Source organism: Ammospiza caudacuta, chromosome Z (assembly GCF_027887145.1).
Source record: "Ammospiza caudacuta isolate bAmmCau1 chromosome Z, bAmmCau1.pri, whole genome shotgun sequence".
Classification (NCBI taxonomy): Eukaryota; Metazoa; Chordata; class Aves; order Passeriformes; family Passerellidae; genus Ammospiza; species Ammospiza caudacuta.
In genome coordinates, this window is record NC_080632.1 from 71,710,123 (window position 1) to 71,737,909 (window position 27,787).

General features: G+C 37.9%; 2 protein-coding genes across 6 annotated transcripts in view; both read right to left on the minus strand.

The window, feature by feature from the left end:
* Positions 1-12,732, minus strand: part of SMC5 (structural maintenance of chromosomes 5) — a 42,156-nt gene extending 29,424 nt beyond the window's left edge. For all 4 annotated transcript variants that reach the window (XM_058823425.1, XM_058823426.1, XM_058823427.1 and 1 more), the window contains exons 1-7: positions 12,584-12,732; positions 11,166-11,307; positions 10,032-10,084; positions 7,765-7,927; positions 6,463-6,597; positions 5,721-5,861; positions 964-1,125 (exon numbers count right to left, since the gene is read on the minus strand). In XM_058823425.1, the coding sequence (XP_058679408.1) occupies positions 964-1,125; positions 5,721-5,861; positions 6,463-6,597; positions 7,765-7,927; positions 10,032-10,084; positions 11,166-11,307; positions 12,584-12,678 (891 nt within the window). In that variant the 5' untranslated portion in view covers positions 12,679-12,732. The remainder of the gene's footprint in view (positions 1-963; positions 1,126-5,720; positions 5,862-6,462; positions 6,598-7,764; positions 7,928-10,031; positions 10,085-11,165; positions 11,308-12,583) is intronic.
* A 2,875-nt stretch (positions 12,733-15,607) lies between these two features.
* The window catches only part of MAMDC2 (MAM domain containing 2), a 55,684-nt gene continuing 43,504 nt past the window's right edge, over positions 15,608-27,787 (minus strand). For both annotated transcript variants that reach the window (XM_058823848.1, XM_058823849.1), the window contains exons 10-14: positions 21,434-21,527; positions 19,593-19,745; positions 17,580-17,839; positions 16,872-16,956; positions 15,608-16,562 (exon numbers count right to left, since the gene is read on the minus strand). In XM_058823848.1, coding sequence (XP_058679831.1) covers positions 16,501-16,562; positions 16,872-16,956; positions 17,580-17,839; positions 19,593-19,745; positions 21,434-21,527 — 654 coding nt within the window. In that variant the 3' untranslated portion in view covers positions 15,608-16,500. The remainder of the gene's footprint in view (positions 16,563-16,871; positions 16,957-17,579; positions 17,840-19,592; positions 19,746-21,433; positions 21,528-27,787) is intronic.

Genomic DNA, 27,787 nt, shown 5'->3' on the forward strand with positions numbered 1-27,787 from the left:
AAACAATGTTGTGAACAACAATCTGTTGGAGTTTTTTGTCTGGTCTTTCTGCTCTGGTTTTGGGTTGGTTTTTTATTTGGGGCAAGGCTGTGTGTTTTGGCGCTTTTTTTTTTGACAAAGCACATAACTAGTTTATTAACTCACAGTGCATTAAATGCCACTGAAGTTTCAGACCCCCATTCTACAAACAGAACTCACTGCAGCCAACAAACATTCTCATGTGATCATTTAACTTTGGTTATCCACTACAAATTTGTGCAGCTTATACACAGTGACTTCTGCAGTCTGAATAGCAAATACTAGTCAAAATCCTGCAGGAAATTACAGTACTCTTATTTTCCATATGGAAATAATATTTTTTTCATAAACCCAGGAAGAGCAGCTGTTACATAAACTGTAACATATAAGTAGGTTTACCATTAAAATCCCTTATGCATAAAAATATTCACAACTAATGAACGATTACTGTCTAATTAAAAAATGAAGTCCTACTTATGCAATTATGCTCAATATTAGAGGAATGCTTTTAGGCCAGCAAAGTTGTAATTTACCTTAAATAAACCATATTTCAAGAAGATAAGAGGAGTGAACATCCCACAAACCCAAACCACAGGACAGATGAAAACAGGCATCTAATTTAATGGAAGTACTTAACTTGGGGAAACTACAAACAATATATCCTAGCAGATTTTAAAATTTCTCTTTATTGTACATTAAAGATTTGCTTTTACAAAACCAAGAGCAGACTGAAGAACTGCTACTAAAGGTTTACTAAGGAATATATTCCTTGAACAGACACAGAGAAGGCACTAACAACCAAGGGCACAGGTGCTTCAGGAAAATTTCTGCTGAAACATCATTATGACACACTAGGAAAAAAGAGGTTATTACTTTACATTTTACAAAGCTGAACAGAGAGAACCTGAAATATTACCTATGTTAAACAAGAACTTCAATACCTACATTATCTCTGGTTTTCATATCCAGATTGTTTAAATTTTCTTCAGCTTCTTGAATTTTTCTTGTCCATGGGGCCTGCAATTCTCTCAGACACTTCAGTTCTTTCTTAACTTGGTTTCGGCACTGTTTCACTTCTTCATGCTGTTCACGAACATTTTCATATTCCTTGGAGGAGTTGAAGTAAAACAATTAAAAACTGCTGTATTCTATTGCAGAGTTTTATACTGTCCAAAGGTTTTATTTAACTGTTCATGAGTTTTAGAAAAATATCTCTTTCAGAAACTAGTATTACAGCAACTATGTAATTAATACTGTTACTAGTTCAAATGACAAATAGTTATAGGGATCATTCAGTCCCCAATGAACAAGGACACATTATTAATACTTCTTAAATAATATGCAATCAACTAGAAGAAACAACCCATTTGTCTGCAATTACCTTGTCTCCAAGTTCATCTGGGATCATGGAAAAAACCCCTTAGCCCCTCTCTGTTCATAGTTTGAGACTACTTACACAGGAGTCTAAAAGCCAAGGAGCAAATAACCACAGACACTTGTGGAGAGTTTTGTGCAGACGTGGCTTGAGGAAAAAAGGCCATGATCTTATACAGCTGGTTAAGCAGTAAAAAGCAGCTGTAAGCAGTAAGTTCTCAGCCTTTTTCCTTACAAGAAAAACAACAACACTGCGTCCTTGAGCAAATAACAAGAAAAACACGGTGAAAAACATGGTGCCCTTGAATGTAGTCAACAGCAGGATGTAAAAACAAGTATTAGCCTCAACAAGAAAATCACAAGTATTTTGAGAACGTAGCCACAAAGGAGGGGTTGACATGTAATCTGTAACCAATGTAATCTGTAACCAAAAGCTTAGCTTTTGCAATATGTATGAGCTTAATTAACACTACTATAAAAGTATGTAAGCTGGATCAATAAATCTGAGACCAATGACCATCAATAGGATGTGCTCGTCTCCCTTCACTTCCGACAGACACTTTTGGGAGAAAGAAAAGAAAACAAGCTGGACAGATTGTCAGAGCAAGTAACAGACACTGCTGAAGTAAACCAAGGGGAGAGAGTTTTGGGGAGACAAAATACTTTTGGGGAAAAAAACTCCATCACACACCACAAACAACAAAGCCATTGCTATCCAGGAAGTTTAACTCAAGATACATTCATGAGAGAAAAGAGATGGTAAGCAGTAGGGTGACCAAGAACCTCCACTTCAAGAAGATGGGAATTTTGTAGAGAAATAGTTTAAGCTAAGGGAGTCATTATTAGTGATTTTTCTGTGTGTGTTATACTCTCTGGAGAGAAAAAACATTAAAAAAGGAAGGAACAAAAAGAAGCGGAACCTCTCCCCAGCCCCTCCAAACTAAGAAACATAAGAGAACCATACATTCCATGAAAGCTTCATGAGGAAAAAAAGTAAGATGTTCAGAGGTCCAGAGAGAGGAGTAGATTCAGGTATGCAGGGGGACAGAGGAAGGGAAGGCTGCTTGACTTTGCCCCTAATTCAGAACATATGCCTAGTTATCCCAAGCCATGGAGGTTAATATTACAACAGTAACAGTAATGGTAATAATAATAATTTTACATGAAGACTAATTTTAACAGGTGAATTGGCTTTATGTGCTACCACTTTTTCATAGCTACTTAACTAACCTGATGAATCACAGATAAATCAACCTAGGCTACAAAATCCAAGGTCTTTCTTGACAGTATCTTTTTCATAACGTCAAAAGGTATTTGATGAAAGCTGCCACAATTCTGTGAAGTACAGTCAGTAGCCAGTGCTACAAACTTACAGAGATAAAAGGATTATATTTTCACTTATCTGAAAGATTAAGCTTAAAATTCAGCTCTGCTCTAAATAAGGCATTTTATTTCAAGATTAAAGCAAATGCACACACGTACAATTACACTTCAGATTCCACAAATATAAAGTACGAGCAAGTTCCACAGAACTGTCATAACATAATTTTTACACAGCAAATTCTTTTAATATTTTAAGAAATTCTGACTCAATCAAAATACAGAGATCTTGTGTATCTGTACTCAAGTAACTGATGCTTGTAATTATGCACTCCACTAAAGACCTGCAGAACTCTGAAAGCATTCCAGCTTTCTCAAGAGATGTTTGCATCTTAAACCAATGTTTTTCTTAATTGTAAACATGAGGAGAGGAAAAGAAGAATGGACGCAGCTCGACCAAAACACATTTTCAAAACTACATGACATGATTCTAGGAACTATGGAGTTCTATGGAACCTAAAGTATATGTTCAAAAACTTATTAGACATAGTTATATGTGAAAATGGTGTAAAATTCTCCATATATAGAAACAGTTGTCACTGTCTAGAAAAAAAAAATCACTTGACAAAAAAATCTTCCTCAGGTAAAAAGCAGTAGAGTCTTCAGAATTAAAATGCACTTCAACAGTGATCAGAACATGAAAAAGTACATCACTAGACTTCTCTTTTCCTCTGTGATTAATAAACAGTCTAATGTCATATTTGAGTTATCATATTTCCAGGCTGTCTGTTTCTCTATTTCACAACATCATGCAGTGTTTATACATCTGCCTTCCAGCTGACTTAAAACTTCAGGTGTAGCTATTCTGCTTGGTTACAAAGGTAAATTCAACAGGTAGGTGTGTTTAGTATTCAAGTTGAAATCTGCATTTAGGGGAGGACAGAGCAAATGAAATATCTTCACATCAAATCACCACTTCAGATTTGAAGCAGCCACCTGATACTGACACTTCGTAGACATCGCTCCTCTACATTTCTATCTACTGATGGGCTTCTTACTCTTCTAGTATATTAATTACAATCGACTTCCAATCCCTAGAATCTGGTTTAAATCCAGAGAGGAAAATAGCAGCTAAATAGTTTAGTAAAGCTAACGAGTCTTTACTACAACAGAAGGATGAATAAACTCCCATACTATTCTCAGTTTCAGTAAACCCCATTTTAAAACACAAACCCATCAATTTATTCTAAGGACTAAACAGTGCTAGGTCAAAACAAAAAAAAAACAACTCATGCTCTTGCAGAACAATGCAATTCTTCTCTTACAAAGAGCTTGGTATTTTTGCAATGTAAGAGAAAACTAAAAATTCTGTCACAGTTTAACAAATCACAAAACAGCAACAGAATGTAAAATTTTATTATAGCCTGTAATGCAGATATCCTCTGCCTAGTAAAACAATTACATCAATGCCCTTCGATTTCAAATGTAAATTAAGTACGTGAAAGATCTTGTGTTAAAATTTATTAGAATTTCCCTATAGTCACTGCTCTCAGCATCTTCAAAGTGCACATCTACCTTCAGTTCTCTTCTCTTTTTCGTCAATCTAATATACACTACTGATTCTGTACTGTCAATCAGAACTCCACCAAGGTGTCAAAGCACACTCTTGTTTCCATGGATTCGGGGGTCAAAAAGTTACAGTGAACTGAGTGCAACCACTAAGAGCCTTTAACATACTGAGCAGTATAAACTGTCTAGAAGACAGCAGTGGAAATAAGGTGTTTAATCAAAGTCTGACTAAACTTGCTTAAGTATGACATAACTAATAGCAATGTTCTCTAGTTTGTGGAAGGCAACTTAATTGACAGCAGATAAAATCATTAGCTTAGTCTTCCTTTATCAGTGTCCAGCAAGCCTTTAGAGCTCTGTATAAGCAAGTATCTTACAGCAGAGAACAATAAGCATCAGTCTACATTTATTATGCAACACCAGGCTAACACATGTAGTAGAAAAAATCCTACCATTCAGAAAGTACTGACATCACAGAAGGTATACCCTACTTCCTTAATACCTACCACCATCCATCTATTTAAACTGCTACTCCTAAATCCCCCTGCTGTTAGCAAGATGATTTGAAGGCAGTGATGGGATTCCCAGTTGCTCAAGATGCAAAGGCCATAATGCTCTTTGCATAGCCATATGAGGCTTCATTATATGCAAAATTGCAAAAGTAAGCGTTCTGCATTCTTCACGAGCAGTAAATCCAGTTTTCTGGAAGTTCTATATCTGCATTTCATTAACTTTATACTTATATATAATATAATTAACTCTAAGCTTGCAAACAAGGCAAACAACATATTGTTTCAGTAAAGTGTAATCTCCATCAGTTTGAGCTGTTTAGAATCATTTCATCTGACTAATCATTCAACACTAAACTAAGGTAGTATTAAAGTGTTCCTCAGAAATACTTTGATTTGTTTAAATGACCTGCTCTTTACTCTAGGTTCTTTCAAATGTGTTTAAATATTTTTCTGCTCAAATGCTAATATTTTTGAGATTGGCAACTTAAATTCAGTGACATGTCTGTCATGCACACTAAACTTCAACTAATAAATTAAGAGGAATATAACCGCTAAAAAATTTTAACAAAAAACCTGTAAAAAAGTTACAGCTGAAGAAGCAAGCAGACCTGTCTAGAGCTTAAACCAGTTGCCTCTGCACAGAATAAAAGGAGTACTACTCTTCTTGGCCTGCACTACTGGCTTCCCTAAATGTGCAGGTGCCTGAACAACTACTTGAAGCAACCTATGCAGCTAGGTATGTAAGCAAACATCACAGTCAGACCAAGAACAGAATTTCAAGAACTGGCCTGCTTGCACTAAGCATTAAGCAATGATACTCAAATTACTCCAGTCACACTTCTTCTAAAGCAACTTTTGGCCTATTTCTAACTTCACAATCTTAAAGAAAACAGGTTAAGTGAGAAAGACACTGGAAATTAAACTTACCACCCATGGCCTTTTCCTCTCAAGCATCTCTATTAAGTCTACATGGCGCTTGCATTCATGGTATCTTTCAACATCTTGCTTGTACCGTTCAACCCTCTGCTTCATTTTCTCCAATGAGGTGTTTTTTTCTCTGAAAAAGTTCTGTAATATATAATTTCAGGTTTTACAGTATCTAAACAGCTCCCAGAAAATAGTCTACATCTCACATGTACATTAAAGCAGAAAATTACCATCAGAGGAGACATTTTAGTACGGCACTAAGTGGAGGGGAACCATCCAAAACAACAGGAACAGGAGAACAAAGGATTAAAAGAATGGCCTGTATGGCTAAGGACAGACATTGTTCCCGGAACACCAGTCCTTTTCCTTTTTGTCTGTCTCTTTGTTTTCGAGGAAGTGAGCAACACTAAAGCAAAGGACTATGCTTTAATTCATAAGCCAATGACCTATAGAAGACAAAAATATTTGTCTAGGAAAGTTGTTGCCAGTCAAAAATCCCAAAGAAAGGAGTACTTGACAACAGGCACTTCTCATCTTTTGGGTCTGGACCATTTGCACACATCTTCATACTTACAAGCATGTGAGTGTCAGAGTGAATGAGTTCTGAGAGAAGAAGATTATTTGGTAAAATCAACTCACCACAGACTTTGTAAATAAATACCACTTTCTAATTCTGTTACATGTCAGGGTAATATTTATTTCATTTTTCCTACATTCACTGCTTTCTAAAGAACATATTTACCTCTAGTTCTCTTTCCTTTTCTCTGAAATTTTTCAGTTCGCAATGAAACTGGTACATTTCCGGAGAACCAATGGACTTTTCAGTGGCTTCGAGCAACTCAGTCTTACTCAATCTTGTAAATTCTCCAACTTTGTCCTACAAAATTTTAAAAAGTTATAAAAAATATAGGATTAGTTAGACCAGTGCAATACAGTAATACTGGATTTATTCTATGCTAAATAACTCTGTCATAGTTAATGACATCTCATGGAGTAGTCATCAAGCCTTCCAGAAAATTCCTTCTCAGGATGTTGAAGCAGCCTTGCAGTATAAATCCTTTGCAGTATAAATACTAGGACTAATAGGAAAGTTAAGCCACATAGAAGTTATTATCAAAGCTGGCAGACAAGGCTATTTAAGTATTTCTGTTGAAATACTGAAATACTCTGAAATACTCTGTTGAGCAGAGTTGCTCAAAACTGAGACTGATGCAAGAAGTGTGCTTGCTGTTGGTACACTGGGAGAGAACAAATAAACCAGAACTATCAACACTGTAATATTGACTGAACTAACTGTACTAAAGAGAAAAACTTCTTTTAAAGAAAAAGGTGTTTTACCAGAGTATGCTGGAAGTTCCAAACAAATACTGTACACAGGTGAAAATGAACGATATGTCAGCTAGCATATTTTTATTTCTGCAGTATTAGCTTTCTAAACTTTAATGCTCTTCTGTCTTCTTGAATTCAACAATAACCCCATGAATAGGCTCTGATAAGGTTTCCTTTCAGTATCATTCCTGATGATCCACATGAACTGGGAAGGAATCTGTCACAACTTTAGGGTGCAGTGTGAAGCAACCTAGCTTTCTACACATGAATCCTGACCTGCTTTAACATGCATTCAAATACAGAAACTGCCAGTAGTATTCTTTAATCTCTCTCCTTTAAGACTTACTTTCCATTAGAATGATTTTACTCTTAAATAATTCAATCCTATACATCATTCAGCCCTATGCTCAACAAAGTGCTGACATTACCAGAAAGGCTGTATTAGCAAGTGCTGCTACTTGAACATGAAGACAGGGAACATCAGCATCTCTCCTTTCAGAGTCAACATGTACAAAATTGTCCAATTAGTGAGCTTTAAAGGTCACACAGATCCTCTTTTCTTTCACCATCACACCAGCATGGCTGCCTCAACCCTCTTGTTCTTTGTGCTGTCCCACTGAACTAGGCACAGTGCTGCTAAAGCTAACCAGCAACAAAATCTTCTCAAACCACAGCACTCCATTTGCACACACTGTCTTTCAAAATTGATTCATACCTGAGGAAGAAACTGGCACAAATTGTCCACCTGGATGTTTAAGGCTGCAATTTGTTCTTCTACTGTTTTCAAGGTTGCTGGTTTTCTGTTGATAAACCACACTGACGTGTTGTTCGCCACATAAATCTCACGTGTGATAAGAATATTTTCTGGTGACTTAAACCTGATTAACAGAAAGAAGTGTTTACACTTCCAAGAACATCTGAAAAGTGTTCCACCTTTAAAGGTTACCCACTGTCAAAGTATTGTTAAAATTTAGAGATAGCTAAGTATTTAATATAAATTAACGGGACAGTAGCATCAGATTCCTATTTTCATGACTCAGAAAATATCCAGTACTTCAGTGATGAACTAAACTCACATAGGAAACATCAAGAATATCTGCAAATCTTAACTCAGAAGTTACTTACATAAATGAGATGCTCATGCTGAATGTATGAAATACTTAAAAGTCGTTACAAATATAAACAGTTTCTTAAAAGCATAATCTGTGTGACGATAATAAGTTTTAAAATTGGTGTGAAGGAGGTACAGTACATCTTTAAGTATTAGTACACAGAAATACATCAGTAAGGTGTGTATATATACTCAATTAGAGAAAAAAATAGCATACAACACAAAAATACTTATTTTCATTTTCTGCTTTTAAAAACCACAGAAGATACATTAGTTTTCATTTAGTTTTCTAGCTCCATACCTATTTTCAAAAATTTAGTCTGGTCAAGATGTAGCAATAACAACTAAGTCAAACTCCTGGAATTTTGGTTTACCATTTTGGTTTAAAAATTGCCTAGTGCCTGTTAAGCACACTCTTAAGGATGGGGAATATAGACTTGCAGAGTGACCATGTACCTCAGGACATTTAAGAATGAAGTGAGTACACATCTGCTGCTGGTGTTTGGACTAAGCACCATAGGGACATAATCCTATTTCTTGATTACTGAACTACTACTTCCTGCATCACCTCATTTTAATTTATGAGGCTTCATTCCAAAGACCTACAAAGCCATGCTCCTTCCTTTCATTAAAATAAAATCATTTTACTATCATAACTTGGGTTTAGCTACATTTCAAGTGCCAAATTCAACAAAGGCAACACACGCCTACAGAACTTCAATTTTTAGTTCCTGTCAAAAAAGCAATCTTCAGCATCAGTCTCCCATCCTACATGTTGCATTCAAACATTTTCTACCAATCAGACAAAGGACTCAACTACACTGCAACCATGACATGCTAGGTCTAATGAGCTATGAAACACAGAATCTTCACACATTGCAAGATTCTCTCTGGAATTTCAAGTAACATTGGAATATATTTATGTTAAAACAACCGCACCATCTACTTGAAAGACATCCTATTTCCTGAATACATCTTGTCTGGCCAAACACTAAAGAAGGTCTTACTTGATCATTCCCACAATAACCAAAATGGACAGACATTTTTCCAAGGCCTGCTGCAGGGTTTTTTTTTTTTTTTTGTCTCAATAAAATTTTCTTTTTAGAAAATAAATTTTCTCTAAAATTCTGATCAGGCTGGCCAATTGTTATGCAAATTAACACAGGCTATGAATCAGGTCACTATCTCTATTTTCTCTTTCATTCAGGGCAACAGACTAGGCTAAGGCTTGTTAAAATCACCTGTGCCATAGCATCCACAAAAAAAGATGCATTGCCCTATGCATAAGCTACTAATAAAATTTTAAGTCCAAAAGATTTCCAGTTGCTCTGTTTTGCCACAGCTTACCTACGAGACTGTATTACATGGAATTCGTCAGATCTTTTCTTTTACTTCTATCCGTATGTGATGTTTTCAGTGAGAATGTAGGCAAGCCCCTCCTTCCAGCAATATCAGTATAAGAAAGTGAAGATAGAACAATCTGTTTTAAAACTTAGGCTTTTGTCCTTTTTCTTTAATGAAAAGAATTCCAACCACCACATAGTGATGGCAGGAGTGACAAAATCATCAGAACCTTAAATGTAATCAAAAGGTAAAGACACCATACAGAACTATCTTTTTCTATGCATTTTTTGTACATCAAGACAAGGTGAAATGCTCCAGAAAGCAAGATCAAGAGTATCCATCACTGCTTATTTCTTGTGTGATAACTAAATAACTTTATGTTCCGAAGCCTGCGGAAATCAAAAAAGGACAAATTAAGCCTAAAGACAAACCTCTGCACAACAAATTTTTTTCTCACAAGTTTGTGAATTACTGTGTGGGGAAATGATCCAATTAAAAGCACATGAGGAAAGAGTTTTACCACTTACAGTTCAATTTCCACTATGGCTTTCATGCACCCCTGCTTCACAAACAGACCAACCTACAAAATTAAATTACAAGTTGTTATTTCAAAATAAAATGTATTACCTTACAAGAATACACATTTGTATAATGGAGCTACTTAAAAATGTAGTTTATTGAAAACTCACAATTAAAAGCAAAATAAAGCAATAACTAAAAACAAAGGAAGACACTACTATCCTCCACCATCAGCATTAGAACCTCCTCCACACAATTTCTGATCAACTTGAGCCTCCAAAACTGAACAAATTATAATCAGGAGATCCACAGACAGGAAGAAGTTCTTGTGAATTTGGGGAACAAAGACAAGTGAAAAGACAGTGCTGAGTACCTGTACTAGAACCGACAACTCTAATAGCATGAAAATACATCATGAGAATTAAAGAGAAATACCAACACACAATATTGCCATCCAGTCAATTCCCATGTTCCCATTTGTTTATGACTGAGCAGCTTCAAGAGAATGTGTGCAATCATTCAGGCACCCAGATTCATTGCTCCAAACCTACTCAGAGAAATTGCATCCAACGAGAATATCCAAGAAAGCAAGTGCAAAAATTTGAAAATGTCAAGATATTACCTTCCTACTACAGAATCAATACTTATCTTGACAGTAAAAAGTGAAAATAGAGTAGAACAATCCGAATTCCATTTAAATCAAAGATCAGTGCCTCTATGCTTTCAGATGAATTTTCAAGACACATTAGTATGTTATTTCTAGAGGTACTACGTATTTTGAAATTTATTTTAGACTTTGTCTATTCCTCCCTTAGTTGGTACTTCTTATCAAATGTTTAAGCCATTAAGTGGCATTTTTCTACCCCACCGTGTATGCTTAGTCATCTTCAAATAAAATCTCTAGTCAACTCAGACCGCCCTACAATTTAGGTGTTTTCATTTCATAATTTATACAAGACAGCTAGTAGTTAATTAAAATAACTCCCCTTTGTCTCTGGACCAGGTTACTCTTCAATTCAGATGCCTCACTTTTTATAAAAGTAAAGTAAATCAAGGAAGAGAGTCTTTCCCCCATCCTCTGCTAGACAGTGCTCTGAATGAAATTCACCTTAACTATGAAAATTTCAAAAGCTCATAATTACCTTATCAGCTCGCCCTAAGAAAGCAGGTTTTCCAGCCAGCCCTAGGCAGATGGCACAAACAATACTTGACTTGCCTGTGCCATTAGCACCAACAACCACGTTCAGGTTCGGCCCTGGATGTACTTCACAGACAGTGTATGTCCTGGAAAGCACAGCAAGTTTTTGAATTTTAAAACACTGTATTACCTTTAAAAAAAAAAAAAGGAACTTGCTTAGAAACATTTCATTACTTTATTAAACAGATAAAATTACCTCCTTTAGACTCAATTGCGAAATACCATTTTGTAAGAAAGTCTCGAGAGTGAAAACTAACATTTCAGTGAAACACCATGGAAGGCATTCCCACCAGCCAAAGTACTCAGAACTTTCTTTAAAATCAGTGACTGCGCAAAATAAAATCCAGCAACAGAATAATAACTTTTTAAATAAACTTACCAGGATCTCATTTTATTTTATGCATCAAAAAGAAGACAGAAAACAGATAATGCAGTAGCTTTCTGGAGTTCAACTCATATCAAATCATCCCCAGTGTTCGGGTTTTTTTCCTAACTGCATTAGACATCTTTCACCATGTGCATCCAGAATGCCTGCTGCAATAGTAACTACGGGAAGAGACCAAACTCATCCAGGCAAACTCAAGTTAACACCCTAAATTTATAAGGAATCATTTGACGAATTTCCTATTCCTGAACTGTGCCAAACACAGAGAGCTGAAATACTACCAAAAAAGGAGGAGTACAAAGTACATAATGGCAACGCAATATTACAAACCATATACCTGCGGAAGAGAAGGTACATGAACCTTAAGGAGGATTTAACTACTATCTCTGAGGATTCAATTAACACCTAATACGTGACTCATGCGCTACACTACTGAAGATTTTCAAGGCTAGCATGGAGCCGTAAGAAAATGGTCCGACGATTCCTGCTAGTCTAAATACGCCCAAAAACCATGGTATTCGCAGTACAGAGCAGGTGGAAAAAATACGTGCAAAGACCACACACTCTTCATCCTAATGGGTCTCAAGGCGTCGCCACTGTCTTACAAGGGCTTTCTGCAGTCTCCCCTTCTCCAGTGCTTGGCAGCCTCCTGCCTGAGAGACGAAGAGCACGAGAGGCTGCACGGCCGACAGGAGCCATCGTCTCTGGGCAAGGCTGCCCAGCACCGGGGAACGCGCTGCCAGGGAAGCGACAGACACCGACAACCCCTGGGACTCGTAACCCACACAGCAGTGTCTCCCAGCGCCCCACGCCCAGTAAGACACCACCATCCCTGGAACATCGCTTTCCGCACCCCCGCCCCCGCCAGCCCTCGGTACCCGCGCGACCCCGCTGCGCTGCTTCGGCCCCTCTACAGCGGGGCGGAAGGAGCAGGCCGCGGCCGCTCAAGTGGGAAGAAACGCCCCCCGCTCACTTACAGGAAGTTCTTCATGAAGATCCTGACGATGGAGCCCAGTACGAAGGGGGATTCACCACTCTCCACAGCTTTTCCCTTTTCCCACGCCGCCGCCATGTTTCCCCCAGGCCGCCCCTCCTTGCCCCTTGCGGCTGAGCCCGCGCCGCGCGCTCGGCCCGGTTGCCCGGGGGGGGCGGGACTGACCCGCCCTAAAGCTCCTCATTGGCCTGGAGCGCCGGCGCCCATTGGCTGGCGGGGCGGGGCGGGGCGTTGCGGCCCCTGTTGCTGTGGCGGCCGCGGCGCAGCGCCCTGCGGAGGCTGGGTGGGAGCCGTGCCCTGCCCCCCGTTCCGCTGCCCGTGCGGGCCGGTCACCGCCGCGTTCCCTGCGTTCGTTTACAGCGTTATGAGTAGCTGGGCGTGTTTAGTTTGGAGAAGACTGAGACGGAATCTCATTGATGCAAAGGCGGATGCCAATAGGAGGTTGCTAGACTCTTTTCAGTGGTGTCCTGCGACAGGATGAGGAGCAATGGCCATAAAGTAAAGCTCAAGAGCTTTCCTCAACATGAGAAGAATTTCTTTATATTGAGGGTGGCAGAGCACTGTAACAGCCTTTCTCTGGAGGTTGTGGAGTCTCCCTCTCTGGAGGCATTCAAGCCCACTTGGACACATTCCCGTGTAACTTGCTGTAGATGACCCTGCCTTGGCAGGGCGCGTTGGAATAGATCATCTCCAGAGCGCCCTTCTAACCCTAGCAATTCTGTGATTCCATGATTCAGGCTAATGGTTCGGGTAGATAACATTCCAAGAATGGCTGTCAGACAAGAAGTTGTTCCCGGGTGTTTCTGGGAACGCAGCTCAAGGGTGAGCCCCGGAGCCAGGAATCGAGGCTGAGGCCTCAGGAGAGCTCCTGAGTGGCCGGGGAATCCATCACAACAGACGGCTCGTCTTTTCTTTGAGGTGCGATCAGAGTCAAGTTTTCTCTCTCAAAACATGAGAGATGGAACAGGACTCAGTGTGTCTGTCACACTGCCAGAGGAGCGTGCTCTCTCCAGGCTTTGCCCTACACCGCTGCTCCTTTGCATCTCCTGAGTGAGGGCAGTCACACTGGCAAGCGCTGCTCACATCCAGGTGGACAAAATGCCAGCTCTTTTAGTGCTTGGCTTGACATGTCTTTATTAATATTCATTATTGTGAAGTTTGTGTTAGGTTTATTTTGGTGTGACACCATAGTCAGAATACCATTTCATTTACTTTACAGAGACAGAATAACTATGACATTTTATAACAGCTGTTATTCTGGATTTCTGTTGGTGTAAATGAGATCTGAATTGCCCCCTCTTTTTGGAAATTATTAAGGATAATGATAAAATGAAAATTAATGGGTCAATATTTAAAAAATAAAACCAATATTAAAATAAGGATGGTATTGAACAGGAAGACAATAAAAGGGCTTTACACTGATCTCAGGATAAGCTGGGCTCCAGTCCAGCACAAAGCTACATTTACGGCAATCAAATACAAGCCCATTACCTCTTGGGGCATTTACCTGCTTTTCAAGGTTTTTTCATTTCCATTTTACAGATTGTGACACAACTGGGATCAAAGCAATTACTTGTAAGGTCTTCACTAGCTTTTGAAGAATTTTCAGACATTAAACAGGCCTGGTATGGCAAGTCTCAAAAGAACTGTTCTTTGCCCCACTGTGGTTCTGGTACAGCTACTGCAGCAGTGAAGAAAAAAAAAAAAAGTAAATAAATATGACTCCAGGGCAGAAATCAATTGCATGAGGAGTTTCTGATTTGGACAGAGCTAATAGAATATTTTTTTATCTCACCATAAAACTGAAGTTTGCTAGTGGAGAAATCTTAATGCACCATACCCAGTTTTCAAATGTTTTGTAGCCATTCTTTCACTAGTTTCTGAATTTCCTATTCTATGAACTGATATTCATCAGACATTGAAGTAAATGAAAGCCACCGTTCAAATTTTCCCTCTGTACTTTAATTCCTGCCAAAAAAAATGATTGAAAAGGTGATGTTCCCTACTTAGGGAAGAACTTCAGTGTTTCTTTGGTTTGGTTTTTTTGGTGAGTTTTTTCCCCCACCTTTTTTGCTTCCCCCCCCATCCCCCTCCCCTCATCAGGACAATGCTTCACACCTTGTGGATAAGTATTTCCTTCAGTAATACTGATAAAATCACTGTAGCACTGAGGTCCCTAGAAATTACTCAGTGGAGAACAGGTTAGAGTCCTTCATTTAGGCTTTTATTTTATCAGCCTAAATCTGATTATTTTGATGGAGTGAGACAGAGTTATGTAAAACTTTAGAGATAGAGCCTAATAGTTGTACTTCATGCTTCATTTCATTTACATACAGAGAACCACCAAGTCTGATTATCTGAACCACTTCATCTTCACTTGTTTTCTGCTTAGATAATTTGAGCTGAATATTGATAACAAAACATGCACTTTACAGAACAACTGTAAAATTGTGTTGATGCATTGGAAACAGTGCATTATTTCTGTTTGCTTTCATTTTTGAATAATAGCAAGAGAGACGTGTTCATAAGCAGCTGGCTAGGGAGACTGTAGGTACCTAGGAGAGGGAGATAAGATACCAATTCCTTCTGGCTCTTCCTGAGTCTCTAGGAACCGAAAAATGGCTTCAATCTGTGTGGTTAAATAAATGCATGAGTATTGAACGTTCATTGAACATTCACTTCAATTGTTTCTGCCACCAAAATGAAAATTTACAAAAGATGCAAGGGCCTAGATCATCCCAGGTGCTGTTGATCCTTATAGGCTGTTAGGAAAAGCATATTCTTTGTTCTGAAAGGATCAGGATATGGTGGCTGTAAGAATAATTTCTACCACTCCGTACACAGCTTCCTGCAGCAGTTCAGATTACTTTTTGTTGGCCTTCTTAGGTCATGTGATCCACACATTTCATTCTCTTCATGTTAAAAATAATGAATTCACGCTACTTTATTAGGTTCAGTTCTTTCCCCTTACACTGATTAGTACGAAATATAGAGCAGAGCAATAGGATGATACTCAAACTTTCATTTTATTAGGAAGTTATAGTAAATTTTAAAAAAACCTTACACACAAATACATAAAACCTTAAAAATTAACAAGACGTGAATTCAATTTCCTATTAATATAAATGCAAGACATCTGTGGTTGGGCAAAGTGTAAGTGCATTCTCTGTGAGTGTACAAACTTATTTAATAAAAAAAATCCAAAAACATCAAGACTCTCATCCCAGAAAACCTATGGCTTTAAAGTGTTTCATTTCATATAATTCCACAGGCTAGCATCTCATGCTGAAATATACTGAACACTGGAAGTGAGTTTGTTATTGACAAATATATTTGTTATAGTAAAATAATACGCTATCACAAAAAATTGCCAGCAGAGTATTAAGTTTCCCAGAGAGATTTGTCATTGAGAATAATTGCACTTAACCTGTAGGATAATACTAGTAGCTAACACTATTTTCTTTATTATTTCAAAGCATTTATAATTTTCTTAACAAAAATCCATTCTATCCCCAACACAAAACATTCACTGAATGCAGATTTAAGGTAACACAATATTGGACTTCAATTGTGCAACTTGAATTTCCTCTTTTTACTTATATACCAGAAACGTTAAAAAAATTAAAAATGAATGATCTGTGCAAAATGGGAAGTCTTTATGTAATAACTGATACCTCATGCAGAAGAGGAAATAGTATCAAAAAATTATGGTCTAACAAGCCCTGAGTCAATAATTTCATTGAAAAGGCAAGGAACATGAGTGCTCCAAGTTTTTCCTATGTATTGGTGTGTATTCAAACCAGACCAGTATTTAATTAAATCATATTTTAAAACAGGCAGTTCATGCACTTTCTAACATACAATTCTTCAATGTGCTTCATTCCTTTCAGCAGACTGTATTTAATACTCAATTTCATTTAAGCTGTCTGGATAGCCTGATGAGAACTGAATTTCTTCCACTTCTGGAATACAAAGAATGAAGAAATACTGTAATTATTTTTATTTTTGTCATACATAAGAATACTTACAGCAGAATTTAATTGGCATGCTGGATTTAAATGGTATTGTCATGTGTTTTTTAAAAAGTTTACAGCCACTGGTTTACTAGCTGAGATTCTGAGGATGATCTCACATCCTATTAGAGGGCAAAAGTTCTGCACTAACCCAGCAGCCTGATACTAAATTCAAATGGAGACTCAAGGGAAACATCACTACCCACAAACAAGCACTGGGAATTTCAGGTGTCTCTTACAAAGTATCTTGAAACTTACCCAAACAAGGTCCTGCCTGGAACAGAATATCATCAATAGCAGTGTCACTTCTTATTGACACACCACGGATTGCCTCAAAAATAATCTGTAAAGTGAAACACAAATTTTCATTAATCCAAATGGTGGAAGGACTGAAAAAAATAATACCCATGCAACCTATTCAAGGGATACCCTTTATCCCCTCCTCTGCTCTCCCTTCCCCTCTACTTTCCTCTGCCTTTTGTTTTCCCCTCTCCTTGGACAGACCTCTGGCTTTGTATCATTCCTTCTCCTTGGTGCCCCCTTAGAAAGATCATCCTACAAGAAGCTGCCATTTCATCACAGCTCAGTAGCTGTGTCAAATCTGGACAGGGCTACAGACAACTGAAGGAAAAGAAATTACACAAATGATCTTGAAAAAGTCCTACCACTACTGATAAAAAATGATAGCATCTAAATTTAAGTACTTTAAAATAGCATTTAATACATTTAAATACATTTGAATTCATAACTCTTTTCCTACTTGCAACTTATTCATGTCTTTAATAAATCCCTCCCTAACTTCATTTGTAAAATATTGCATTATTTCATGTTCTTCAGGTATCCATTCAATGCCACCTACATTTAAACATTTTATTGTAATTTTTTTTAAACAATACAAAACTTGGATTCTAGTACATACTTCATTTCAATATTCCAATTTGACTGTTTCTTGCTTTTTTTTCTTACCTGGTAGTTTGTATCACTTTCATATTCTATCAGTCCCCTTAGCCATGAGATGCTTTGTTCCCCTGTCCTCCTCCACAAAGGTATTTCTTCATCATCCCCTTCCTTTTTTAGATAAACACTTAATAATCCAGTCCCAGCTCCATACATATGATAGAAAAATGTCAGGCACTGTTTTCCAGATGTTCCTCTTAGTGATCTTGAAACTAGGTATGCTCTCTGTCCATAGACCATGTTAGATGCCTCTATATACATGTAGTATCCTTTAAAAGACATAAGTAAATATTAGCAAAGTAGGATACATTACGTTGGAAGGTTCATTGTGCTCAATATACTCATTATATAAAAAAAAACCCCATGATTGAAACTATTTTGTTAATGATTCACAGACTTTCTGCATTTGTGAACTGTAATATTTGAGATACTGTAATAATGGTGTGCTGTAATAACGCTGGGTTTGAATTCATAAAGCCAAGAGATCTAGTCTTTATAAGAAGTTTATAATATGATTCAGTCTTTAGAGAAAAAGGCAAGTTATTTTATTATGCTGTAATATGAGTTTTAAGTTTTGATTTTTAACTGAAGGTACTTCTATGCATAGTGAACAACAAAATATTTGAAATGGATTGCACTAGGTTTGGTACAAACCAGCCTGGGAATTCTCCAATACACTGCATGAATTATGGATCTACAGCTGTAGATAATGTTCCTTTTCACCTTCTCTCTTTACTGCTGCTCACCACCAAACTACAACCTTGCTGAGAGGAGATGTCTTCACTAGGGGCTTGCACAGAAAATAGGACTCTTGAGTACCACAAGGTACTCTCAAGTGTCCACTCGTTGGTGTTGCTGCTCTCAGCATTCTGCCTGTCTAACTGATCCTTGGGAATTCCCACTCCCTCTGAAGGCAATCTCACCCCCACGACTTCTGGTGACAGACAGGCAGGTAAAGGGACAGACCACAAAAAGGGAACACTGGGACTGCATGAAGAGTTCCTGCATTATCTGAGTTCACTGTCTGCTGGCAGAGCGTACATCTCGAAACAGAACAGTTGCTTTATGCAGCAGATGGGATGTGGGGATGCTCCTCAGTCTTCTCACACACTTCAGTTTGCTCCAGCTGGTGATATCTGAGTGATGGAATGAGGGGCATGAATTTGCCTTCCACCAGTTCATGGCCTGAACCCTTAAAACTTGGTTATATCTGTTGAAATATGTAGCCACAGAAAAGAATACAAAGGAAGAATATACTACAGCTGCTGTTACACCAGGAATTGCATTCCGATAGAGGTTGATTCATTGGAATTCTGAGACAGCTGCAGGTACATCTGAGGGTATGCTTTAGGCTATGGTTGGTGGTGATGCAGTTTTCTGTGCCGTCATGCTAATGGGAGTCCTAAATACTTGAACTTGCACTAGTGAGCTTGTGGAGCACATTTTCAAGATAAAGGCTTGTGGGATCTCTTTTATTCTTCATGTTTTCTTCTAAGTTTGAACCCAAAGGGGTTCATACAGAAGAATCCAAACCCCTTGCACAGCTTGCTGTTAAGAAATGAACTAAGAAATAATCATTCACAGACCATGCTTAAAAGGCTCTCAGTTTTAAAGTCAAGCTATCAGCCTCACTTCTCAGACTACTTAATGATCCACGTAAACTGAAAATAGATCTTAAGTCAGTTTCAGGGAATATTCATGTAATCCGGGAGTTTGGAAGGAGCTTTTTCTGTGAGATCTGGAGAGTCATCCTCTTCTTTTATCTCCTAAGGAAAAGGCTACTTTGGGACATGACAATCAAATTATTGACATGGCCTAGAGATAATTCAGATTAAATGTCATATTCTCAAAACCACGCATGAGTTCCCTGTGTAATGGGCTTATTTCGTTTGATTAGTAACTTTTCTGAATAGAAAAGCAAAAGCTTTCTCTATCTTCTGGTTATCATTTAAAATATTTTGTTAATACTTTTTATTAACTGCCAAACTCTGTTCTGAAAGTTCAATGTGGAATTTAACTCACCTACCCCAGTAGTGTGGTCTCCTTTTGGTCCAGTGTAAGAAGTGGGAGTTGGACCCCTCTTCCTGTGCCAGCTACCACGACCTCTCTTCTTCTGGGTGAACACACACTCATCTTTTTCAAAAGTGCATTCTCCAGGAGTGGGCAGCAACAAATCTGTAAGGAGAGGATATAGTTTAAAACTTCAAATACGTTAGACTGATGCATGGAAAGATTACACAAGTAATGTATTGCATTTCCTCACCTGTTGAGACATCAATTACAGCTACCTGGCAATGCTTACAATAGTTACAAGCTTATACAAGCTACCTTCAAACTGTTGTATAAAATTTAATTTAAATGTCTTCACATCTTTGGGGAAATCTGTGCCCTAGTCTAGCTCACTAAGTAGGATTCACTAGTCCTAGGATTCTTTAAAACAGTTTATTAGTCTTCACAATAGTGTTTTGGACTAGATGATCTTATGAGGTCTTTTGGTTTTAATGGTTGGATTCAATGGTCTTAGAGGTCTTTTCTAACCTTAGCAATTCTATGATTCTATAACTGTTATAGAATTACCAGTGTAATTTTCTTCACTGTTTTGGCACCCCAAGCAGGTTAATAAGTCCCAGCACGTATAACATGCATAATAAATGAGCATTGTCAAAGACTGGAGTTTCTGTGAACTGAAATCAATGCCACATTTAGCTGTCCTCTGTTCCTTTGGCACCAGACTCTACTGCAGCCTACAACATACCACAGAGCTGCAATTACTGGAGTATTTTCATTATTTCAATTCTATTAGATCATACCAAAGGTGATATAATTCAGGTGCATGCCAGGAAGCTTCTGTCAGGTAATCCTAATTTGTCATTCAGAAGTAAACATTTTGAGCTGCCTACACCTTTTGAAGAGGAGGAAGCCTTGATACCTCTGGGGCATTTTTCAGGCATTTATTTTGCTGCCATCAGAGACAAGCCATGGCATGACTCTACACCCAGATACCAGTTCTGCAGCTTTGGTTCCTTTTCCAATTACTTAAAAATTACAGCAAGACAACTGTTGGAAATAGTTTGGAAAAATGGCATCTTGTTTTGTACATGTGACTTCTCTCTGTTTTTTAGCCTGAATGCATAAAATCCAATCAAGATAGGTCATTAAAAAGCTATTAGGGTCATTGCAAAGGCATGACTTTATTCCAAAGAGGAATGGGATTATAGATTGTGCCTGCCTCATGAGAACTTTTTTAAAAAATCAGGATACAATTGTTGCATTGTCAAACCTCACAAAGCCACAAAAGGGGAAGTTTGGTGAGTTCAGAGAGGTTGGCCTGTGCATGTCAGAGGGTAAAATTTTGCTGAAAACCATTCAGTTTCTCTCACTACAGTGGGAGTCTTGGACTGCTTTTCTATGTCTTTATCAAAGAACTGCAGCTCAGGTGAGGCTGTGCCTTGACCTTGCACAACTATATTTCTTGCCTAAAAAAAAAATTACGCTGTGTTTTGAAAAACACAGGGTTCATTCCTGGCTTCTTAAGGACCATTTGAAAACTACTTTTCACTCAGTTGAACTGTGAGTTTATTTTAATGCCGTCAAAGGACCTTTCACCTATATGCAACTGCTCTGGAGTCACTGAAATTGATTAGGAGTTAGCTGGTACCCCTGTGAGCAAAAACTGGTCCTTGCTGGATGTTTGCTACTTTGTAAAAATAGGATTTATGCAATACTTATTGGGGAAAAAAAAAAGAAAATACAAGAAACACAATAGGATGAAGTCAGCTGTAGGACAGGCTTGGAAAATGAAGGTATATGAACTCTTCTCAAAAGGATAGCAGCTGTTGGATGACAAATACACATGGTCTTACCAGCAGCCTGGCAGCTTCCCAGGCTCAATGATACATCATCCAGTGCCACAAGTCCACAGTCCCAGAAGCTTTTACACCAGCTAACAAAGACAACCTGTGATACAGGAAGGAAGTGTCATGTATAAAACCTGGCACTGTTAAGAGTCTGAAATGTTAAGTGTTTTTTCCAAATGCACAGATAATTTTAAAATCTACAGAACAGGAATAATGGATGCACTTTGCCTTGGCACATCCTGCCAATGACTGAAATGTCAATTCTAGTGGGGACTAAATGTATGTTTTCAATGTAAAGAAAATATTTTCTCACTTTTGTAGGCAAATTATGTATATCTCTATGTAATTCCCACTTTACTAGAGTATTTTTGTCTCTGAGAAAACATGACTCACTGAGGCTGTGTTTTTTTCTTGCCCAACACCCAACATGAACAGCTCAAATATCTTCAGCTATCTTATCCTGAAACTAGGAGGTTTTATCCCTGGAAAAATAAATTTAAAGGAGTAATGTGGAGTGATGGACAAAAAAGGCTGTGGCAAAATGCAAAGAATAATAGAGAGGAACTCAAACTACTGCACACAATTGGATTTTTCATAAATGACTCAGTGCCATGACATTGTAGCAGAGGAGACTTGAAATGTTATGCATGATTCACAGTGCTCATCTGAGTTTGTGGAGGTTAATAAAAACATCCAAGATCATTGATTTGAGTAAACATTAATTCTGCCATGGAAAATACAAGTCACTCATGAGATAGTAAAATAAAATGTAAAGAAACTCTAAGACTCTCAGTTGCCCTTCTGCCAAAATTGACACAGATTTCTTTGAATTACAGTAGACACATTAGGATTTATTTTATGAAAACACTGCTGGTGGTTTTCTTGTCCTAACTACACCAAACCATCTGTCTGACCACTGGGGTTATGACCATAATTTAGGAGGAGTTTTTCAAAACAATTCCTTTGTGTTGAGCAGATGGATTACTGTCACTTCTAACTGTTTAATCTTCTGGACAACACCTCAGTTGCATATTTGAGGTTAAATGCTGACTGACAAATTTCACATGGGTACAAAATGGCATTCAAAAGTTGTTAGAGCATTATTTAGTACGTTCTCTTCTAGTAGCCTCGGTAACACTTTCAGTATGGTACTTACATAGTATTTTGCCAGTTTGTTTTGCTATGTAGTATTTATTGACTCATTTGCTTATAATAACAGGAACTACACCAAAAACTTGGAAGGGCTTATGCATTATGCTGCCCAGGGAGGAGCAATTTTTGAAAATCTTCAATTCAGTGCTCCCAAGCCTGATTATTATTGATTATCTGTCTTGTAAACTACCACTGGTATGGAGTTAAGGAGTGCCCCTGCACAGAATGCAAAACTGCTCAGCATATGGTGGCCTAAACCTCACACCTTTTTTTGTTCTTTTCTTCCCACTGTGGAACTGTATCTTAGCCTCAAGGTTTAACAGGACAAAAATTTTTTCATACTTTATAAATTCATTGTCAGGACACAGGGGCAATCCCTTAAAAACAGTAGCATCTCTTGGAAAAAGCATAAAATAAGCATAAATAAGATACTGACATTGGGTGAATATCATTGGCCAAAATTTTAATAAATGTATTCTGGTGAACATTTGTAATGAACTAAAGACATATTATAGCCCTAAATCCATGAATCTTCAGAAAACCACGCATGTAAGAGTGAAGTCAGTCCCCATTTGTGAAATAACATTTCCACACTGTGGAGTCATGTTTTAAGCGATGCTTTAGTACTGACCTCATTGGGAGCAGGATAAAGTTCTTTATTCTTAGATTGCAGTAATTTGTTCCATACAAGGTATGTAACTACCCATTGGGTCCTGGAGAAAGCCCTCCATTTAAAAAGCATCGCAACTATAACTGTGGTCTCTCAAAGACCATTGAACCAGTAATCTTTGTACAACTAAAGGATTGATCTGATTCAGTGACTTGTTCAGCTTTGCCATCTGTAGCTTAAGCTTCACTAGTTTTCCACTTGATTTTTGTGGTGTTGAGGGACGCACTGCCATGGGCAAACTCCGTAATTTCAGGGATGAAATTACAAAGTCTTCTACTTGGGAGCGTGTACTTGTGAGTGCAGAGTTTTCAGTACTGGCTATAGCAAATCTACTGAAATTGTTACAGTCCCCTCATTTTATTTTGTTGTTACATTCTTGATTTAATTTTAAGCAATGGACTAGAACATTTTTATTCACAGGTCAAATTTATTCACTCTTCTTCTGTTTTAAATATACTTTTCTGTCATAAAGCAAAATATTTGAGTATTTGAACTTTACCTACCAAAACTGTATCAACTTGGATTTACAAAACTACTCATTTTCACACTAAGTCAGATCTCTGAATCCTTCCTGCAGTCTCAATAGAACTAATCTCAAGTTGCTTTGCATTTGTTCTTGTTTTGAATTAAAATATTTGCTTGGTCAATTTTTCCAAAATAAAATCTTATGACTTTATCTCATGCCTTGGAGAAGACAATAGGGGATTCTTTGTGCTGAGCTTTTTTTGTCATAAAGAATGGCAGATGAACAACATACTGATTGTTTCAAGCTAGGTAACAGAGATTCCTGGACTCTCATACTATTTTGGATGCTAAATTAAAAACACTATCCAGTGAAGAGTGTTGTTACCCGTGTTACGAAAAATAAAACATATCTCTCATGTTTCTTTTTGTTCCAATAACAGGACAGGGCTAGGGAGTCAGTTTCCTTCCAAACCATTGCCCCAGCTTAGAAGCTGGTTTGTTTATCTTGCAGTGCCTAATCAATGGTCCTGGCCTTCAGTCTCAAAATACCAATAATCCTTTGCTAGCACTTATCCTGGATGATATGAGATATGAGCAATGCCAGATGAAAACGGCCGGTTGAGCAAGCTTCTGCTAAGACACCACATTGGGCTGTGCTGCAGATACTGGGTGAGGTAGAAGGGACTTCTCATCTTTAGCACTCAGCGACTCTACAAGGAATTAAAACTCACACACTTATAAAGTTAATCTGCTTTTAGAGGAGAAGAAATAGAAGGACATGCAGTAAGGTACCTTCAGTGTAGTGGGAAGCTTGCCATAGAAGGTTTAGTGGGAGCTGGACTGAGAACGGGAGAAAAGAAGATGCCTATATGTTCCCTTGGATCCCTGTATGTTCTGTGTGTTTTCTTTCCTCCTTGTTTATCCCAGAACGTATACATCTTGCTCAATTAGAGAGCCAGATCAGCCAAACAGAAGAAAAATATGCAAATAGTCCAAACTGGTGACTTAAAAGCAAGCTATGCCTCTGCAGCAAGGTAATTTACTTTTTCTGTCCTAATGAATATTCCTAGTTTAAATGACACACTGTAAATCTGTGTAGACACAAAAGTCAGTCTGCCACTTAGACACATTCAAAGTTCAATTTCCTAAAGAAGAACAGTTATAGTGGAGTCTGACATGTTTTTTTTTTCTGAGAAGCTACTGTTTTAACTTCTTCACAGTGACACAAGTATTACAAAATAAAAAAATAATTTGAACACTAGAAACAAAAGTGTGACCTGACAGGAATAAGCAGTCAAGATGTTTTCACACAAGATAGGGAGCCTGACTTTTCAGTCAGTTATGCAAATAAAGAGCTTACATATAAGCATGTAAGCCAAGGACTGACCACACAGGGGATGGGAAAACCATTTTGACTGTCTCAGGGATTTTCAATACAGATGTTTTAAGTGTAGACCAAATTACTCATAGCTAGCTTAAATAAAACTAGATTTTAAGTGGCTTGTATTTCTTTGGCCTAAACAGTCAGAAACGCATTTATCAAGAATTCAAGTAAGCCAAAATTAGAACATCTGCAAGCTTCTGTCATTTAAAACAGATTGATTTAAAATGGCACTTGCCAGGCAAGTTCAGTTTCTTGCCATGTAAATACAATGAGCTTGTATTGGAAAAATAATGTAATATGAAAGCTTCTACATAAATAATTGGATAACATTGGTAATAAGCTTGTGACAGTTGAACAAGTATTTTTGAAAACCTTTCTTGTCCAAGGGCAGAAACAAACAATGAAAGAGAAACATAAAGCTAACAAAATAACCTAGTGCCACAGGCTGTTTATCCTACATCTCCTCTTGCTGGATTGCACAGTAGAGAACACTGCCTGCATACAAATATACACAGGACACTGATATTCTCATCTGTCCCTGACCACCCTCACAGATTTCCACAAATCTACTGTAAGGGCTCTATCCTCATTCCCATTAAACAGTTTCCTGACTATTCAAGATTGGAGATTCCAAAAGGAGATGTGTAATATTTCATGCAACATATCACCTTGCTTAGCAACTAAGAAGATGCAAGCCATTTAGGCACTGCTTCCTAACCTAAGTAACTTTTTTCAGTTTCCAGTATGCTGTTTCCATAACCACGTATTAAGCACCACAGGAACTGAGGTTCCCACTTAACAGCACTATCCTACTGTTGCCAAACTAACTCTACCATTCTTATTTTAGGCATTTCTGGTGACTGTCCTTCAAGAAGTTTTTCATTTTAAAAGGTAAGGGAAGGAATGACAGTACTGTTCTATAAGACTGCAGCTAATTCCAGCCTCTTTAGGGTGCATACCTTATTGTGGGAAGACCAATAAAGGTTTTGTTGGAACAGGAACAGGAACAGGAGGAGGAGGAGGAGGAGGAGGAGGAGGAGGAGGAGGAGGAGGAGGAGGAGGAGGAGGAGGAGGAGGAGGAGGAGGAGGAGGAGGATGTCTGCCTTCCTTCAGTTGGCACCTGACTGGAGAACTGTGTTTTTTACACTAGTGACTTGATCACAGAGATCTAGGGGTTTTTTTATCCAAGATTAGTTTAGTCATTTACCTGTGACTTGGGTGGACAAGCAGGAAACACAGATTTCTTGCCAGCAAAGAGAAATAAATGCAAGAATAATTTAACATTGAGCATCACCATGGTGATGATGTGAGAAGAAAGGTCCAAAGATACTCAGATCAAGTACCAGGAAGGAAGCAGGGTGATAACAGATATTTAGGGAAAACAGTACAAGAAACAAACCAGCACTAAAGCTTTTATATTATGTCTGACCCAAAAAAAGCTGAAGAACTTACTGAACTGGAGGTCACAACTGGACCACTGTGGTTACAGTCACTGTGAGGTCCATTTTCCGTTATTTTTTAAAATATATGTCTACTATTGGCCTCCACAGCATCTTGCAGGAAAGTTTCTCACTATTGTTCTGAGAAAGTCTTCTCTTCTCTTTGTTTTAAAACATGTAAATATTCAAGTGCAACACAGAGTCACTTGATTTTCCTTTCTCACAATTGCAACTAAAATTACTTGCGGAGGATAAGAGAAAGCAAGCAGATAAACTCAAGTAAAGAGAGTGAGGAAAAAACCATCGAAGAGCAATAAGAGAATACTTAAGCAATGAAAAAACAAAAATGCAGCCACAGCTAGATAGGGTAGTAGGATAGACTGTTATGCCAATTACCTTTCTGAGGATTTGATTTTGAACTCTTTGGAAGGTTCAAGCACTGTTTTACCAGGTAATATTGCAAAAGCTTCCATGATGGATAAAAACCACAAGATGTTTGCTTTCAAAAACCTGAGCTTCAGAATGGTAACCCAAATCTAGCAAAAATGAGCAGATTTGATAAAAGCAGATCCAACTGAACTCAAACCTTCATTTTAATCTAGGTATTTGGACTTCGTTGTGAAGTTGCATAAGAAAAATATTTTTCCACGCTGGTGTTTACCCACATGTTTACACACATGCACACAAAATATTAAAATGTAGATTCTTGCTTCACAGTTCATGTGAGCTTCTCAAGGATGCAAATGACATGACAAATTTTCTTCCAGTTAGCTCCTACATTTTCCTGACATGTATTGGCATGGAAGATCAATTTCAGTACATTCTATCAACTGAAAATAATCTATATAATTCAGATTTAGGTTTTCATGCTGCCCCTAAAGAGGCTTATACAATAAACCATGAAGGATTTAAGTGATGTCAAAAAACATTAGAATTTTTTTTGTATTTCTTTCTTCTCACACTGATTCCCTGGGTACATTATAAATCAATATAATGAGACAATGCTGCAAGTACAAATTAGGAAATCAGGATTTTAAATTCCCTGCCTTTTCACTAGCATTATCAGCATGTGTATTTACAGTATGTGCACACACACACCTATATATAAATATAAATATATATGCACACAAACACACATATATGTATGTAGGTATAGACATTTATGACTTGCTTAGCTGAATCATACCTGCCTAGCCTTTAAAACATTTTATTTTCAAAATGTCATATTAAAGCCAGCTGGCCAGCTTCAT